General features: G+C 49.4%; 1 protein-coding gene across 1 annotated transcript; it reads right to left on the reverse strand.

Annotated features, from left to right (window-relative positions):
• Positions 1-994: 994 nt before the first annotated feature.
• Positions 995-6159, reverse strand: LOC149869699 (lymphocyte antigen 6E-like). The gene is made up of 3 exons (XM_090037382.1): positions 6108-6159; positions 2610-2732; positions 995-1216 (listed from the first exon to the last, which is right to left on the reverse strand). Exons 1-3 carry the CDS (start codon positions 6157-6159, stop codon positions 1005-1007), a joined length of 387 nt encoding a protein of 128 aa, XP_089893508.1. The 3' UTR covers positions 995-1004.
• Between the last annotated feature and the right edge of the window lie 9000 nt (positions 6160-15159).

Below are 15159 nucleotides of genomic sequence, written 5' to 3' on the forward strand. Positions count from 1 at the left end.
TTCTCCAGCTTTTTCTCCTTCCCTCCTTATATTCAGCTTTTTCAGCCTTTTTGCACACTTACTGCTGTGCCCTTAGGCAGGAGCCTTTCAATGCCTCATCAGTGCTATTCCTCCAGTGGGAAACACAGGAACAGACCAGGGGATGCCTCAACCTCAGATTAGCTCTGGGCTGAGGGTTTGCGGGGCTATATTACCCCTCAGAAGTCAGATAGGTGCAGAGAAATAATAGTGCATCTACACATGCACTTGAATGTGCATTGGCCTATTTTAATGTGTATTAAAGACCGTGCACATTCACTAATGCACATTAAAATAGGCTAATGTGCACTAAAGCATCACTAAAAAACATGCACTTCCGCTAAGGTGCATTAAGACAGGCTAATGTGCATTTTCCTAGTACCTCACAATGGAGGTACTAGATTTAATGTGCATTAACTAAAGTATGTTAATGCATGTGTAGATGTGCCCTAAGAGTGGAAGAAGCCAAGGATTGGGGAACCCGTCTTGACCCGCTGATAAATGAGAAGGAGAATGCAAAGTTGTATTTCAAAAGTGAAGGAGTTTGGTTGTTTTTGTCACTGCTATAGCTGTTCTAGCTGATTACCCAGTATGGTTAGTGATTATTGTGACATTATACACTAAAAAGAGAACGGAAATATCACACTCTCTGACGTGACTCAGGCGTGGGAGGGTGATGATGGTTTTTGTGCTGAAGTGAATATGGCAGGCTTTCAAGCCTGTGAATTTAGAGGCAGTGTTTCCAAAGCACCTAGGAGACCGATTATCAGATGTGACTTACACCTTTTAGGGGGAGACTGTCCAAGGTAGTTAGGCTCCTACAGAAAGGAAAAGAAAAGGGAGTGATGGTTCAAAGCTCCAGAGGTGCCATTGAAAGGCCCACTCATCTCCTGGCTGCATAGCACTGCTTTGTGAGTGAATTAATTATTTTATTTCGCCATCAAGTCTCTACATGGGATGGGTGTGTGGTGTTTTTTTCTGATCCGTCACGGTCCAGATCGGAGGATATAAATAAAGCTGGCCAAAGTCCCTAAGGAGAGCATCGCGTAGCTGTTTCTCTTGCTGCTGTCTCCGCTCGCGTTGCACAATGGCGTATCGCAGCAAAAAACTCTGGTGCTTGTTCTGTTTTGTTTCCTGCTCATTTCTGGACACTCTTGAGCGCACATCTTGGTGGTGAGGACTTTAGGCCGCTTGCGATCTATACCAGGAAAGGGGAAAACAGAAAAAATTATTGCTAGAAAGTGTTCCTCAACTCCAAGAACCGTTCGTATCAGAGACAAAACAGCACTAAAGGAGTCCAGAAAATATGACCAGCAAAGGCATAATTTCTTAATGAAACTGGAGAGATGGTCATTACTTCAGCCAGTCTTTATTAACCAGAATATCTACAGACCATGGGCAAATTAATACTAGAGGAGGTGCTCACTTCGGAGCACTAATATTTAAGGCCATTAGATCATAGCTTCTAACACGCCTCATTTCCTGAAAATGGGATGACCATTGGGACCAACCGGGATGACCAATCCAGGAAAATGGGACGGCCACTGAAACATCAAGGGAGATGATACAGGAACCTAGAGAAATAAGATAGGCCCAAATAAAGTGAACCACAGATAATCCATCCCATATCCTACGTCAGGTCCAACATGTGCGAGGATGTAGCTTCGAAAGTCCAAAAGTTCCTGTGGGATAATGCAAGTGAAAGCCATCTATTGAATTAATCTATTGAATTAATTGTGATATTGTGCCTTGAGGCTGCCCCATGCTACGACACAGCAGGAAACCAGTACGGGCAGCAGGACTTCTCTCCGAGGGTGCCCTAGGGTCATCTTTCCAAAGGGACGGGGGGATCGAGCCGAACTTCAGCCAAGGTAGAGGCTTGACAAGGGAGGAAGAAGCGATACGGTGCCCCAGACAACATGGACTACACCGCTGGCATGCATTAAGCCACAAGCATTGCAAGTCGGCTCCAGGATGGTCTTTCCTGGTAGCGTAAATTAGGTTTGCCTGGGTCCCACTCCCTCGAGACAGCCTCCTGAGGAAGTATCACCACTTGCTGTTGGGCAACTCACTACTCAGTCATCATTTCTTCAAGAAGAAGAGGAAAAAGCAACGATGGCTTGGGAGACTGGCCTAAGAGAAGATGCAGCGGAGCTATGCTTAACCCTGCAGAAAAAATGTGGCTCCCAGGTCGATCAGACCTAGAAATGCCTCGGATGCTGTGGACCAGCTCTTCAGCTGTCACAAATTGCCCGACTGACCTCGACTTCAACACAGCCAAGCCAAATTGCCTGTGCTGAGGAGCTAGTATGAGCAAAAAAGCATGACAAGGGGTGAGCAGAGGCCTCTGCCGATAGCAGCATAACCTGCTCCCTGGTTAGGATGGGAAGTCGGTGGGATCGGGGCTCTCGCCTGTCGCCACGTGTTCTCCGTCCCGCGGTCCACCCAGGTGACCTGCTGCGTCATGCCATAATCTGGACCGTGAACTGCTTGGGGCATGTTTCTCATTGCATGTGTATCTAATGCCTGGCCGGTGCCCCCGGGTGCCAGAACACTTAGAAAAGGGAAGGAGAGATGATCCCCAAACTTACAAGTTCCTATGTTTTTACGGAGGATCACGCAATATCTGTCCTCGTCTTTGCATGTAGTTACAGTTGACAGGCAGTTCTTCCGGTACCTCTCGCTATCACATGTGTAACACAGCAGAGAGGAAGCTGCAAAGGGAACAGACAACAGGGTTTAGAAAGGGATAGAAAAAGCAGGCTTCACTCTCTGGGTATCCGGATACCGTGCGCATGACTTTCTCCTCGTGGTGGGTTGATGTCTCTTCCAGTAATGACAGGGCTATCCATTGCTTTCCATGTGCTTTGCTGGTGGGATAGGAGTGTGTCACAGAGAGGAGAGGGTCTGGACTTTACAACCAAGCAATTGCTCCTCAATCTGAATAGCTCTCTCACAGACAGTGCTGCCCCATGGGTATATGAAGCCCACCTGGAAGTAATATGAGTTGCCATGGGATCAGGACGCTAATGACGGCATACCTCCGTCTCATGCCACCTGGCTTTTGCAATCAGATACCTTTCCCCGTGTCTGGGTGGTGCTGGGGCTTGTCGGCGCTGAGAAAATGATGTTGAGTTGAGGGAACGAAGTGGAAGCCCGATCGCTCTCGTATCGGCTGTGTACAACCCACATTTGTGATCAAAGTCGGCCCCTTCCACTGTGGGCCAGATTCCCACCACGTGCTAAACGATGGGACAGGACTCGTGACCAAGATCTCTCTCTTTCACATGCTGTGGGGCAGGAGGCTGGGAGCTTTTACTTCTTCCAGCCCCACGCTGGGCTACTAAAATGTGATTTACGCAAAAGTATACCTGACATCCTTTCAGACGCCGAAGCTGATGCCAAAGAGGGCAGACCGCTAGGGGAACAGGGCGTCTCTGCGAGCTCTAGAGGCATAGGAAATGAGGGTGTGAAAGGACCTCCGGGGGTCACATCTAGTCCAGCCCCCGGCTCCAAGCAGGACCAGCCCCAGCTACATCATCCCAGCCAAGGATTTGTCTACCTGGGCCTTAAAAAGCTCCAAGGATGGAGACTCCCCCACGTCTCTGGATAACCCGTTCCAGTGCTTCACCACCTCCTCATGAGAAAATATTTCCTAATATCCAACCTCAACTTCCCTTGCTGCAGCCTGAGCCCATTGCTCCTTGACCTGTCGTCTGCCCCCACTGAGACCAGCCCAGCTCCATCCTCTGTGCAGCCCCCCAGCAGGGAGGTGACGGCTGCTGTTCAATCCCCCTCGGTCTTCTCTTCTGCAGACTCAATCAGCCCAGGTCCCTCAGCCTTTCCAACCCCTGAACTATTTTCATTGCCCTCCAGTGGACTCTCTCCAACGTGTCCACATCCTTTCTGTCATGGGGGCCACAGCTGGACACAGGACTCCAGATGTGGCCTCCCCAGGGCTGAACAGAGGGGAAGAATCGCTGCCCTCGATCTGCTGGTAATGCCCTCCAAGCTTTTCAGTTGCATTCTTGATGCAATTGAAGATATTGGCTTTGTTGCCAGCCTTGACCAGACTCTGGTGATCTAGGTTGAGCTGCACAAAAAATGGCCAAACCCATAGGCCCTAAAGCCTTTCCTTGATTGCTGAGAACAAGCCAGTGGGAGGCATTACAACTGGCCTGGCCAGCGAAGGAAAGGGAGCACTTAACACATCCAGGGAAGCTATAGCATCTTCTTCCTTGGAAGCTTTCAAGAAGATGCTGGATAAGTATCTGTCTGGGATGGTTTAAGAACAGCTCGCTCTGCTTTCATGCAGGAAGTTGGAGTAAATGTCTCCTGAACTCAATGACTCACACAGAGAAGTAGGGCTGGAAGGGGCTTCCAGAGGTCATGTGGTGCAACCCCCCAGTCCCTTCCAAGGTCCTGTTAAATCAGCAGTGAGACCAAATGTAACCGAGAGAAACCTCTTGCAAGAAACATCATGCAGGGAGGCCAAACTTAATATAGTCTATGCTAGCTTAAGGATGTTAGCCGCAGGGACTGCGGTAACCACGTGCACCAGATGCCGTTGTGCTGCAATACAGGGATGGCTGTTAAGTTTTTTCAAGAGAGCTTGTAAAAACACCACCAGCTTTTCCAGAGAAGACCACCAATTCAAATGAAAAGGAAACTGCAGGGGCACTTAGGAAGTGGGGTCAGTGGCGTGTTGAGAGGCAGAAAGTAGAGATAAGCCAAGCATCCTTCCAAAAAAGCCTGTGGTTTTTACCAGGCCACAGTTTTCAGTTAGTGGACACCTCCCAGGGTCACGCAACACCTGGTTCAGTCTCATTCTCAGACAGACACTTGAATAAGCAATTGGAGGAGGCTTGTTAGAGTAAATCATGTATTTAAAAACCAGGGGAAATAGGTGAACGCCGTGGATTTATGAACATCCACCAGTTTGTGGCCCATCCTCCTCCAAGCAATACAGGGGAGACCCTATACTGCCCTGTGAGGCAGAGGGATGCTCAGATGAGTTTGTACGTCTGTGTGTTTGGGGGTGTAAATGATGAAAGGTTGTCGTTGCTGTATCTGGAGCTGCACCTGGGATCCCAGGACCAGTGGAGCATCATGCAGTCTGCCATCTTCCTACTGCAGAGACCACCTCTCTCTCCACTTTGCCATCAAGCTGGATGGCATTAGTATAAGAAAAGGAAGGGAGCTATAGTCCTAGCACGCTGCATGGGGTTCCCCTAATCCTGGACTCATCTCCCCACCCCAGTCCGGGGTTGCCCAAAGCTGCTGCCCTGCAACAGGAGGTTGCACAGCTTGTTACCGAGAGCATTAGGAGTGGGATTTTGGTTTGAGGAATGACGCTTCGTGGAGTCAGAAAGAATCAGTGCCCCCCACTTCCCAATCCAAACACACTTTCTGGCAAGGAAGAGGTGTAGGGAAGGCTGATGCTTTGAAGCCAGTTGCTGCACGTGAGTCAGAGAGCAGCAAAACACACGTGTGAGGAAGAGCATGCAAATCTCCAGCACCTACAACTCTACCCCGCATGCGAAGCGGTTCGCAGCTTTGTTCAGCGAGGAATACACTGGGAATCCAGCAAGCTGCCACTGGTGTGGTCAGAGGCATTTCAGGCACCACATCAGCCCCCGATCCAGTCTGCAGGACTGGGTGATTGCTCTCACGTGCTCTCACGTTTCTGTTGCTCTCTCTCCAGGAATAGACCAGTACACAAATACCCAGAGCAAAGACCGCGAAAACTGAGGAGCGAGATCCATTTTCCTTCCGCGATCTTAGATATCTGTACTCTGCATCTGTTACATCTCCAAGCCCAAGGGAAAGCCAGAGTCCCATGCACTCCAGTACCGTTCAAAGCCATTTAATGGAGCGGCTCCCCTTGAATAGGTTTGCACACTCAGTGAAATGCTTTTATTTCAGCCATGCCTGCAAGCTCAAAGGCAGCGAACGTGCCGTCTGCAACACCCCACTCATATCTTCGTCTGGAAGTCAACAGCAACTCCCTGCCACCCGGCAGCCCATCCTGGGGCTTCCCATCATCTATAGCATCTTCGTCTGACTGAGGAGAAGCGTTAGGGTCTCACCTCGCTCAACGCACAGGATGGCAGCCAACAAGACGACCAGAAATGTCTTCATCTCTCTCCAGAGCCTCTCGATCTGGGCAAATGCTCCAAGGGAAAATTATATATAATCATTGGAGGCAGCAGCATTACAGGTTCCAGGTGACACACGGGCAGATACAGATCAAGGGAAGGGTGTGTAGCGTGCACGTGGGAGTTTTCCAGGCATGAGTCCATGTGGTGTGTGCTTGCACCCATGTGAAGTCCTTCTGCAGCTCTGGGGTTTTCCCAGGAGCCGAGTAGAGAAAGCCTGGTTTTTCCTGGCAGGATTTTCCTCGTTCGTGCCCACATCCAGCAGAAGCAGCACTATCATTGGAAACCCCAGGTCCAAAACAACCCAGGCTTGTGTCCACCCACCTCTTTCTCCCACCTTAGTGTTAATGTCTGCGGTTCCCAGCTGGAGCACGCCGGCTTAGCCCCATGCACGCCAAAGGAAGTCAGGCTGGTGTCCACAGGGTCCTCTTCATAGGAGGTCTTCCTCAGATTTCCGTAACTTTTTCCTCCTTTGACACCCACTTCCTGCTCAAACTCTGTGATCCTCTCCCTTGTAGGCCATTAGCTCTGTCCACATATGCATGACTTAACTGATCTGAAAAGCTGAGCCTAAGGTGCCATCTTTTCTTGCAACCGGCATGCACGTTTCCCCCATAAATCATCCCCCACAAGCTGGCGTCTGTGTGTTAAGTGAGGAAGTTGATTTTTTTTCCCCCAAATAGAAGGGAGAAGCATGCATTTGATAGCTGAAAAGATTTTTCAGATACATTTTTGAGCCAATAATGCAGAAGGCCAACGACACTCTGGGTTGAATGAACAGGATTGACGCTTGCAAATCAAGGGAAGCGATTCTTCCGCTCGGGCCTGCGTCTACACTTCAAGAAGGATGGGGGTAGTGTGGCATGAGTCCAGCACAGAGCAACACAAATGATGATAGGCCTGGTTCTATCCTGCTTGGATCCTTGCCCCACAATGCAGCAGCTCTGGTACTACTCTTGAGTCAGTTCCCCATTAATGAATCACTAAGTTAATGGCCTGTTGTTTTTCGATTCATAGGTGTTAAAGACCATCTGTTCTTGAACTTCCACTTACGAGGCTAACCTTCCTTAGGGAAATTTTGCTCTGTGCCGGTACGGGCTTCTGGTTTCTTCCCCTGTTTCACAATGCTTTTCAAGGTCAGAGGTCCACCCATGAAGATCAGTCTTCAGCAGCAGCAGAGATTTTAGTTAAGCAGGAAACAGAGGGTGAATCAGCCGAAGATTAGGCTCTGTCCCTGATCTCTGCAGCCGTAACTCTGGGGGGAAAAAGTCATCATCATGCCTTTCAAATACAAGGTGCAGGTTATATTTTGGATGCGTGTTGTATATGAGCAAATACGGTGTTAGATGCGTTCATTTCTGATGCCTTAATGATGCTTGACTTCCTGCCGGGTGGATGCACTGCAGGACCAGGCCCTAGTTTATATATCCCAAGATGAATATCCCAAGCCTGCAAACACTTAAATCTTACCTGCTCCCGATGATCTCCTTCCCCATGCAGTTTTCTAGCCCTCTTTGGGTCCTTGACTCTCTCTCATCCCAGACTGTATACCTGAATATCTCCCCACACATCAGTTCTGCCAACCCCACTATTCAAGAGTGTCTTTCTCCACTCTGAACTCCTTCAGTCAGGCGGCATCACTCTGGCTATGTGACAGAAGTGACACATAAGCCGGTTTAAGTGATGATCAGAAACTGGTTTAAACCTGTAACAGAACAGAAGCTCAAGGCTTCTGCCCCACCCCCGGCAAACCCCAGCTAGGGTCTGGGAGTGGGGTTAAACACCCCTTCCTTCACTCCTCAGGCTGGCTGCAACTGTGGACTACAAATCCCAGAGGCACCTGGAAGCAGGAAGAGGAAATGATAAGCAACCCTGCAGAGTCCTTCTGCTGTGAGTCTGGACTGCAAATCCCAGAGGGCTCAGGGGCAGCAGGAAGAGGAATTGAACACAGAGCCAGAGAGCCCTGCTCTACCTCCCCCCACCAGCTCTTGGCCTGAGCCACTGCAGGCATGTGGCTGCATTTTCTGAATCAACGGTAAATGTCTGTTCACTTCTGTTTCAGTTCAATCTCTGCATCTTAAACTAACCTGCAAAGACTGAATCAATTCAGCCTCAGGCTTTTTGACTGTACCTAGCCTCTGTGGACATTCCTGGAGGCAAATATATTAAGACTGGCCTATGAAAAACACCATGTCAAATCTGGGCCATGATCCTGGATCAGGGAAGGGCACAAAAAAGCCCTTTCTGGGCAATTATGATATTCCCGCCCTACTACTAGCACTGGGTGGTTTGATTAATCCCTGAACATAAGGGGTTGTATCCTTTTTAACTTGTTAAATATTACCTACTTCAGATGATCTCCTTCTCCATGCAGTTCTCTAGCCCTCCTCGAGTCCTTTTGGTGTCACCTGATTATAAGTAGATACTGTAGGGGACGTATCAGAAACCTTGGTATAAGTGCCTCCATCTTAAATACAGACTCAGTCCATTATGGAAAGATCGGAATGAACTTAAGTAACCTTGAATAGGGGGCAAGGCCAGATCCCACGCTTTCCCTGATGTAAACAGGAAAGCATGGACTGAAACAGATAACCATAAGGAACATCACTCCTTGTCAAGTCCAACCCTACCCGATCACCTCTGAAAGGCCATCCTAGTTATATAGATGTCGTGTGTTTATCACAAATTCTTCACTTAACTTGGGGGGAGGGAGTGTCCATGCTCAACCCCTTTCATTCACATATCCCCAATCAGACTGTAGGTAGATGCATGTCATTAATGACTGTATAGCTATGACTGGCAACCTGGGGAGGAATAGGGGAATAATGGACCTGAGTTTTTAGGGGAACTGAACAACTACCAAGAGCTCAGAGCTCCCAAGGTCTGGCCTATACCCATCTTGGCAGGTGTAAATATGGTTTTGCATTTCCAGTGTTTGAGCCGAATGCTGGTTAAACTTACGTTTAGCTTTCCAATAAAGTGATTCACTTAAGAAGAAACAGGCACTTTATTTATTTCAGAGCCAACAAAGTTAGCTCCCTTTCTCCTAATCTGAGGATAACAGGCTTCCCTGCAGATACGCTCTCACAAGATGCTGGAACAACCTGTGCAAGTCACTGCCAGATGTTATCGCTGCAGGAAAGAGCTGTGATGATCAGCCACAGAATAAATCTCTGAACAAATTGCAGTGAGTTAAATGGAAGTGGGGATTTACTGCAGAGCAGTTGATGTGCAATAACCGTCCAGCTCCTGGCTCTTATCCCATGGTAGGTGAGAGAGAAACCGTGCCAACGTAGTATTATTTCACTGAGGGGCAAGCTACGGTGGCTAAGTTTTACTCACCATGGGGTAAAAGCAGGAAGATGGACAGTTTATACTCTTGGTCTGGCCTCCAGTATCACACAGGCTGCAGGCTTTCCCTTGATATATATTTAAATGCTCTGCCCTTCAGCATCTGGATGTTGCTTTGTGCTTGTATTTTCTTCCTGACCTACATTCTCTTTCTGATTCACACGTCTTGCTATTTTTGCCCTGGCCCCTCTCAGAAGCGCTTTGCCCAGTTTCACAACTGCAAAAGCCAAGAGCATGAGCTGTATTTTGCAGGGGGCCTACGGGCACTTGAGAGTTTGAGAGGGGGATAATCACCAGGGGCTTTCACATTTCATCCTCTCCTTGGACCAAGGTCTTGTCAGGGCGGAGAGGCGTGTGTGTCCCACTGATCCTCAGAGCTGTTGCCCAGAGTCTCACGCTCCTGGCAGGGTCTTCCACGGTGAACAGGGATGCAACCCCAAGTCTTCAGTGGCAGAAGCTGATGTCAGGACCTCAAAAGCTGTCAAAACAGCAGAAGGGTGAAGCAAAAAGGAGGTCTCCTGTTGTCTTGGTTCTCGCTCGCCCCTGGGCCCAGATCTCCTTGCAAAGGCTGTGTGGTTGCGTTTCCTCATGCCAGCTTCCTCCCATGAAACAAAGTGACGTGCAAGTTTCCACCACAGGAAACAACACCTTCCCCTCTACCAACATGATGGTACATGCACTTGCAACCAGCAAAAAGAAAAAAAATGAATAATGATCCAGATGGGCTGTTGACAGCACGTGTCAACAGAGCTGGCTCTGCTGATCGTGATGGAAAAGGCATTTGCATCACCTTTGCTAAATTATAGGATCCTGTGGAAGTAGGACTGGAAGGGACCTCAGGTCACCTAGTCCAGCCTCCTGCTCAAGGCAGGGTCATCCTTGGATAGACCATCCCAAGCAAGCGTCTGTCCAACCTGCTCTTGAAAACTGCAAAGGATGAAGATTGCACCACATCTCTGGGCAGCCTGGTCCAGAGCTTGACCACCTTCATGGTCAGAAGTTTCCTCCTAATCTCCAACCTAAATTTCTCCTGCTGCAGCTTGCATTGCTCCTAGTCCCATCCCCCATGGCCAAGGAGAAAAGCCTGTCTCCATCCTCTCTATAATTGCCCTTCATGTATTTAAGAAGACTGTTGTCAAATCCCACCCTCCCCCAGTCTTCTTAAATGAGTCTATTTAGTTTTCTGCAAACTGAATAACCCGAACGCTTTCCTCAACAGTCTCACCTCCCAGGCCTATCATCATTTTTGTTGCTCTGTGCTGGACTCTTTCCACATTGTCCACATCCTTAAGGTGTGGACTTCAAGAAGACTGGACACAGGACTCTAGGGGAGGCCTCACCGAGTGGAAGAATCGCTTCCCTTGATTTGCAAATATTCCTTCAACCCTGTTCATTCAGCTCAGTGTTGTTGGCCTTCTGCAACAAGAGCACACTATTGGCTCAGAAATGTATCCTAAAACCTTTTCAGCTCCCAAACGCATGCTCCTCTCTTCATTGCTAAGCTTGCAGTCATCTCTGCTGCCTTCCCCTGTACTTTTCCATTTTGGTGATTGCTTATCAGAGGTGGAGTGCCAGTCCCGGGAGCTCAGGACTCAGAGGGAACAGCTGTGAGAGCAGCAGGCTATAGTGGTCTCTTTAGTCTCTGCAGATATAGTATGATGAGTGCAGGGAAATGCAGTTGCATGGGGGCCCTCCAAAGCAAAGGCGGACTTGATCCAGGAGCTGGGCCCCCAAAACCAAAGCCATGCAGAGTAATGAGCAGTGTTGTCATTCTGTAGAGTACACACTAGTAAACAGTGCTAATGCGTGACTCTGGAAGAGTAATTGCTGCTTTCTCACTAGTTCAATTATGCAACTCAGAGGCAAGGGTTAAGCAACCAGGCTTGAGAGCAGGTGTGTCCCATCACACAGCCTCAGCTGCTAGTCGTGCTCTCCAGCGGACACTGCTCTTGGCTTGCAGTCATCCCAAATGTCTTGGTTTTATTTGTCCGCTGTAGATGATGCAGACCCTCCGAGCAATTACTATTCATTTATCCCTGTTGCTCTTAGTCCTGCCTGGGGTAACGTGTTTGCTTATCACAGTGCTCTGCTCCAGGCCGGCTCAGACCATGGGGCCTGGGCATCCTCCGAGTTGGACCTGCAAAGGTTTTAGTTACTCGATCAAAAATACAGATGTGCCAACAGCTGCCTGGGGCTCTCCATGAGGCCTTGAACTCTGCCATGCACCCAGCTGGGATTCTCCATCCTGGCTGGGCAGGGAGAGTCAAGAACAACTCAGAGGTACCAAGATACTCAGGTACTGCGGTACCAAGTTCTCTTGCCTTGTGATGCTCACCGAACGATGAGACGGTGACAGCTTGGGGGTAGGTATGTCAAGGGTGAACAAGCAGGAAGGGGCAGGAATGGCCGGAGAAGGAAAAGCACAAGAGGAACCAGGCCCCTCCGCCCTTTCATCTATGTCGCTCTGGCTGCACCAAGCTATGAGCTTGGAGAACAGCTTCTCTTTCCCCCAGAAGCAGTGATGCCCCAGATCCCAGCATTGAACCAGTGGCTGGGCTCCACAGGGCAGGGATGGCGGAGGGGCTGGGGTGGTGCCCAGAACCACAGAGCAGCTCCCACCGCCGTGACCTCCTCGGGAGATCCTAGTGCAAGGACGTTGCATTCTTGACTCGGGCTGAGAGCAAAGGTTCATGTCCAAGCATAGCTGCCTCTGAGATATGGCGCGGGTGGTATTTTACACACCAGCCCCTTGCCCTCGCACAGCCAGGAGACCACACCGGGGATTTGTGTGGCGCCTCGCTGTTGCATCTTTCCCAGCTTGCACTGAACGCCTCCCCCCATCACCAAGCTGGCTGGGTACCATTTCGGAGGTAGTTTCCACGTGACAGTTGCTCAGGGAGGCAACTGGCTATGGCTGGGAGCCCTTCCTTGCCCGTCAAGGGTGGGGGGTGTAACTGTTCTATATTATTAAGCATGTAACTGTTTTATATTATTTCAATTTTATATTATATTTCTTTTCTTTTCTGTGTAACTCTCACATTTATGTAACCTTGAGGCCTTTGCTATGAACCAAAGCAAGCGCCTGGTACCGCTTTTTGCTGCCTTGCAATTTTTACTGTTAGTCTAAACAAGTGCCTGGTACTATGCTCTGCTGGCACTAGGCCACACACCTGTACTCTGTAAATTTTACTTCTTATCTAAAAAGTGTCAGTTTTACAGAAACGAAACTTATGTAGAGAATCTGCCTAGTAACCATTATGTAAAAGAAATTATCCTATCTCTGTATGCTTAGCTTGTATCGTAGTTAGTGTCATAGAGGCAGTCCAACGAACTTCAATAAGAGAGGCAAAAAAGCAGGAAGCAGCAGAGACAATGACTGGAAAACTCTGTGGGCCCGATCACCCCGCAGACCGGTTCCTAGCCGCCCCGCCTGGGCGTACCCCGGCGAAGACAAAGGCCTCGAAAATCCGACAACTGACAACGATTCACCGCGTTACAGTTTTGTACTGTATATCCCACTCATGAGCCGTGGACCAGTTCTGGGACTACGGAGCCGGCAGCCGCACCGAGCTTCGGACCAGCTCCATGGTGGAGAGCAAGGGCTGGCTCTGAAACCTCGTGAACCAGCGGACACCCCATAGATTAAGAGACACTAACAACTTACTCTAAGCCGTCTACTTGTGCCAACTCGGCAAACCTCGAGGGCGGCTATAAAGCTACCTCGATCCCGCCCCACAAGCCGTGCGCTCGCACGGCTCCGCAAAGCCCGCGGCTCCCCGAAGCGGTGCCGGAGCCGCTAGCCCGGCATCCCGCCACAGGGGACAGGAAATCTCTTACATAATGGGCACAGGCAATGTTGAGGATGATCTTGCAACCAAGCAAAGCCCAAGTGGCAGGATCTAGGCAGGGTAACTAGCTCCCAGATGGCACAGATGGACCTGAGTGGGCTTTCCTGCCAGGGACTAACTACCTGGCTTTTAGTTTCCCAAAGCCGACCCTCCAACTCCTTGCTTCTGACTGCAATTTGGGTCCCTCCTTTCCGACTGTTTGCTCCTCACTTCTGAGTCCTTGCTCCTTGATTTCCACGTTTTTGTCTTCCCTGTTCCTTCCACAGGCCTCTCGTGGCTCGGCCGCCTGCCTTCACTCAAGGGTTGCAGTAGTCGGTGGTTTCTCACTTGTGCTCTGCACATGCTTTGCTTTCAGTTTTGAGCTGCGCTTTGGCTGTTTTCTTCCCTGCTGCCCTTTGTGCTTGGTTGGTTTGTTTTATTGGCACGCAGGACCAGAGGTTTTGCAAGCAGCCATTTGTCTAGCACAGAGGTCCTCCGAGTCAGGGTCCCTTCAGAAAATGCCAGCTCTTCCCTTTCACTTGTATCTGAACTATGGAAAATTACTACCGCAGTTTTTGTGTTGCAAAGAACGTGGACCACAACACATCAGAATGGTTTGACACCGTGGATGCCTATTGGAAACCCCTGGGTTTATCTGGGGAACGATGAGCAGGTGCTTGCACACCTAGCAGTGCTAATGTTGTGCGGCACCCTTAAGAGGATCCCCTGCTACAGGAGGATCCCTAGTTGAGAATCGCTGGTCTAATTGATCCCCCAGTTTATTCACTCCAGCCCTTCTCAGGCACTACAGCCACAAAGGATGCTCTGTTAAAGAATAAAACCCTGCAACAGCTAAACCCTGCCATATGCAACCGTGAAACAGCTGCAGAGAGGAGACCGTCACCATCCTGATCGTTGTCCTGGTGGGGAATTTGTTATGCTAATACGTGATCCTAGGAAGGGGACCCTCACCCCAATGGAGGGGAAGGTCAGCCTACCCCAGTGGTCCCTGCCAGTTTGACCTAGGAGAAAATTTCTTTCTGGCTCCAAATCTGGGCATCAGTCTGGTGTCTGAGCTCATAAGCAAGCCTCAGAGGTTGCCTAACACTTGTCCCTAACCATGGTGCCCCCAAAATATCAACATGGCTCAGCCCAACTCCCATCTCTGGCTGTGGCTGAGGTCCAGGATTTCCAAGGGAGGTGGAAATCAAAGAAAGCAAAACTAATAAGGGCCAAATAAAGCAACCACAGAGGGAAAAAAAATGTACCCGCCCTTATATAGGATATGCAAAAAGCCTTTTGAAGTCAGGGATGAGGAGGCTCGCTCTCATTTATGTAAGTGTTTTCCTTGTTTTGGTTCATTTACCATGTCCCTTTCTGCCTTTGTCTTGGAGGCTTTGTTCCTGGGTGGGAGAGCTGTTGCCAAGGTCTTCGTGTTTTCCACTCGGTAACATCCTGGTTCGAGTGTATTATTAGCCGCTGCAATTAGCAACTGATGTCGTTGGTTTTGCCATGGTATAGGGACGCCAGAGAAGGAAGGTACGTGAGATAAGGTGATGTCTATTATTGAACCAACTTCTATTGTCAGGGAGGCGAGACGAGCTATGCAGCTTCAAGTGCCCTCTACTAGGTCTTGCCAAGCAATGGAATGGGTCGGGCCTATGATTGGGTTAGGGAAAAATCAATAAAGCCCTAAGAAATGAGGTAGGATGCATAATAACCATTAAACATGCCTGGTGTGAGAGCTGGACAAAGCTTTGGTTGCAATGATTTAGTTGGGATTGGTCCTGCTCGGAGCAGGGGCT

The sequence above is a fragment of the Crocodylus siamensis genome, chromosome 3, assembly GCF_052110815.1.
Source record: "Crocodylus siamensis isolate JL-2025a chromosome 3, ASM5211081v1, whole genome shotgun sequence".
Taxonomy (NCBI): Eukaryota; Metazoa; Chordata; order Crocodylia; family Crocodylidae; genus Crocodylus; species Crocodylus siamensis.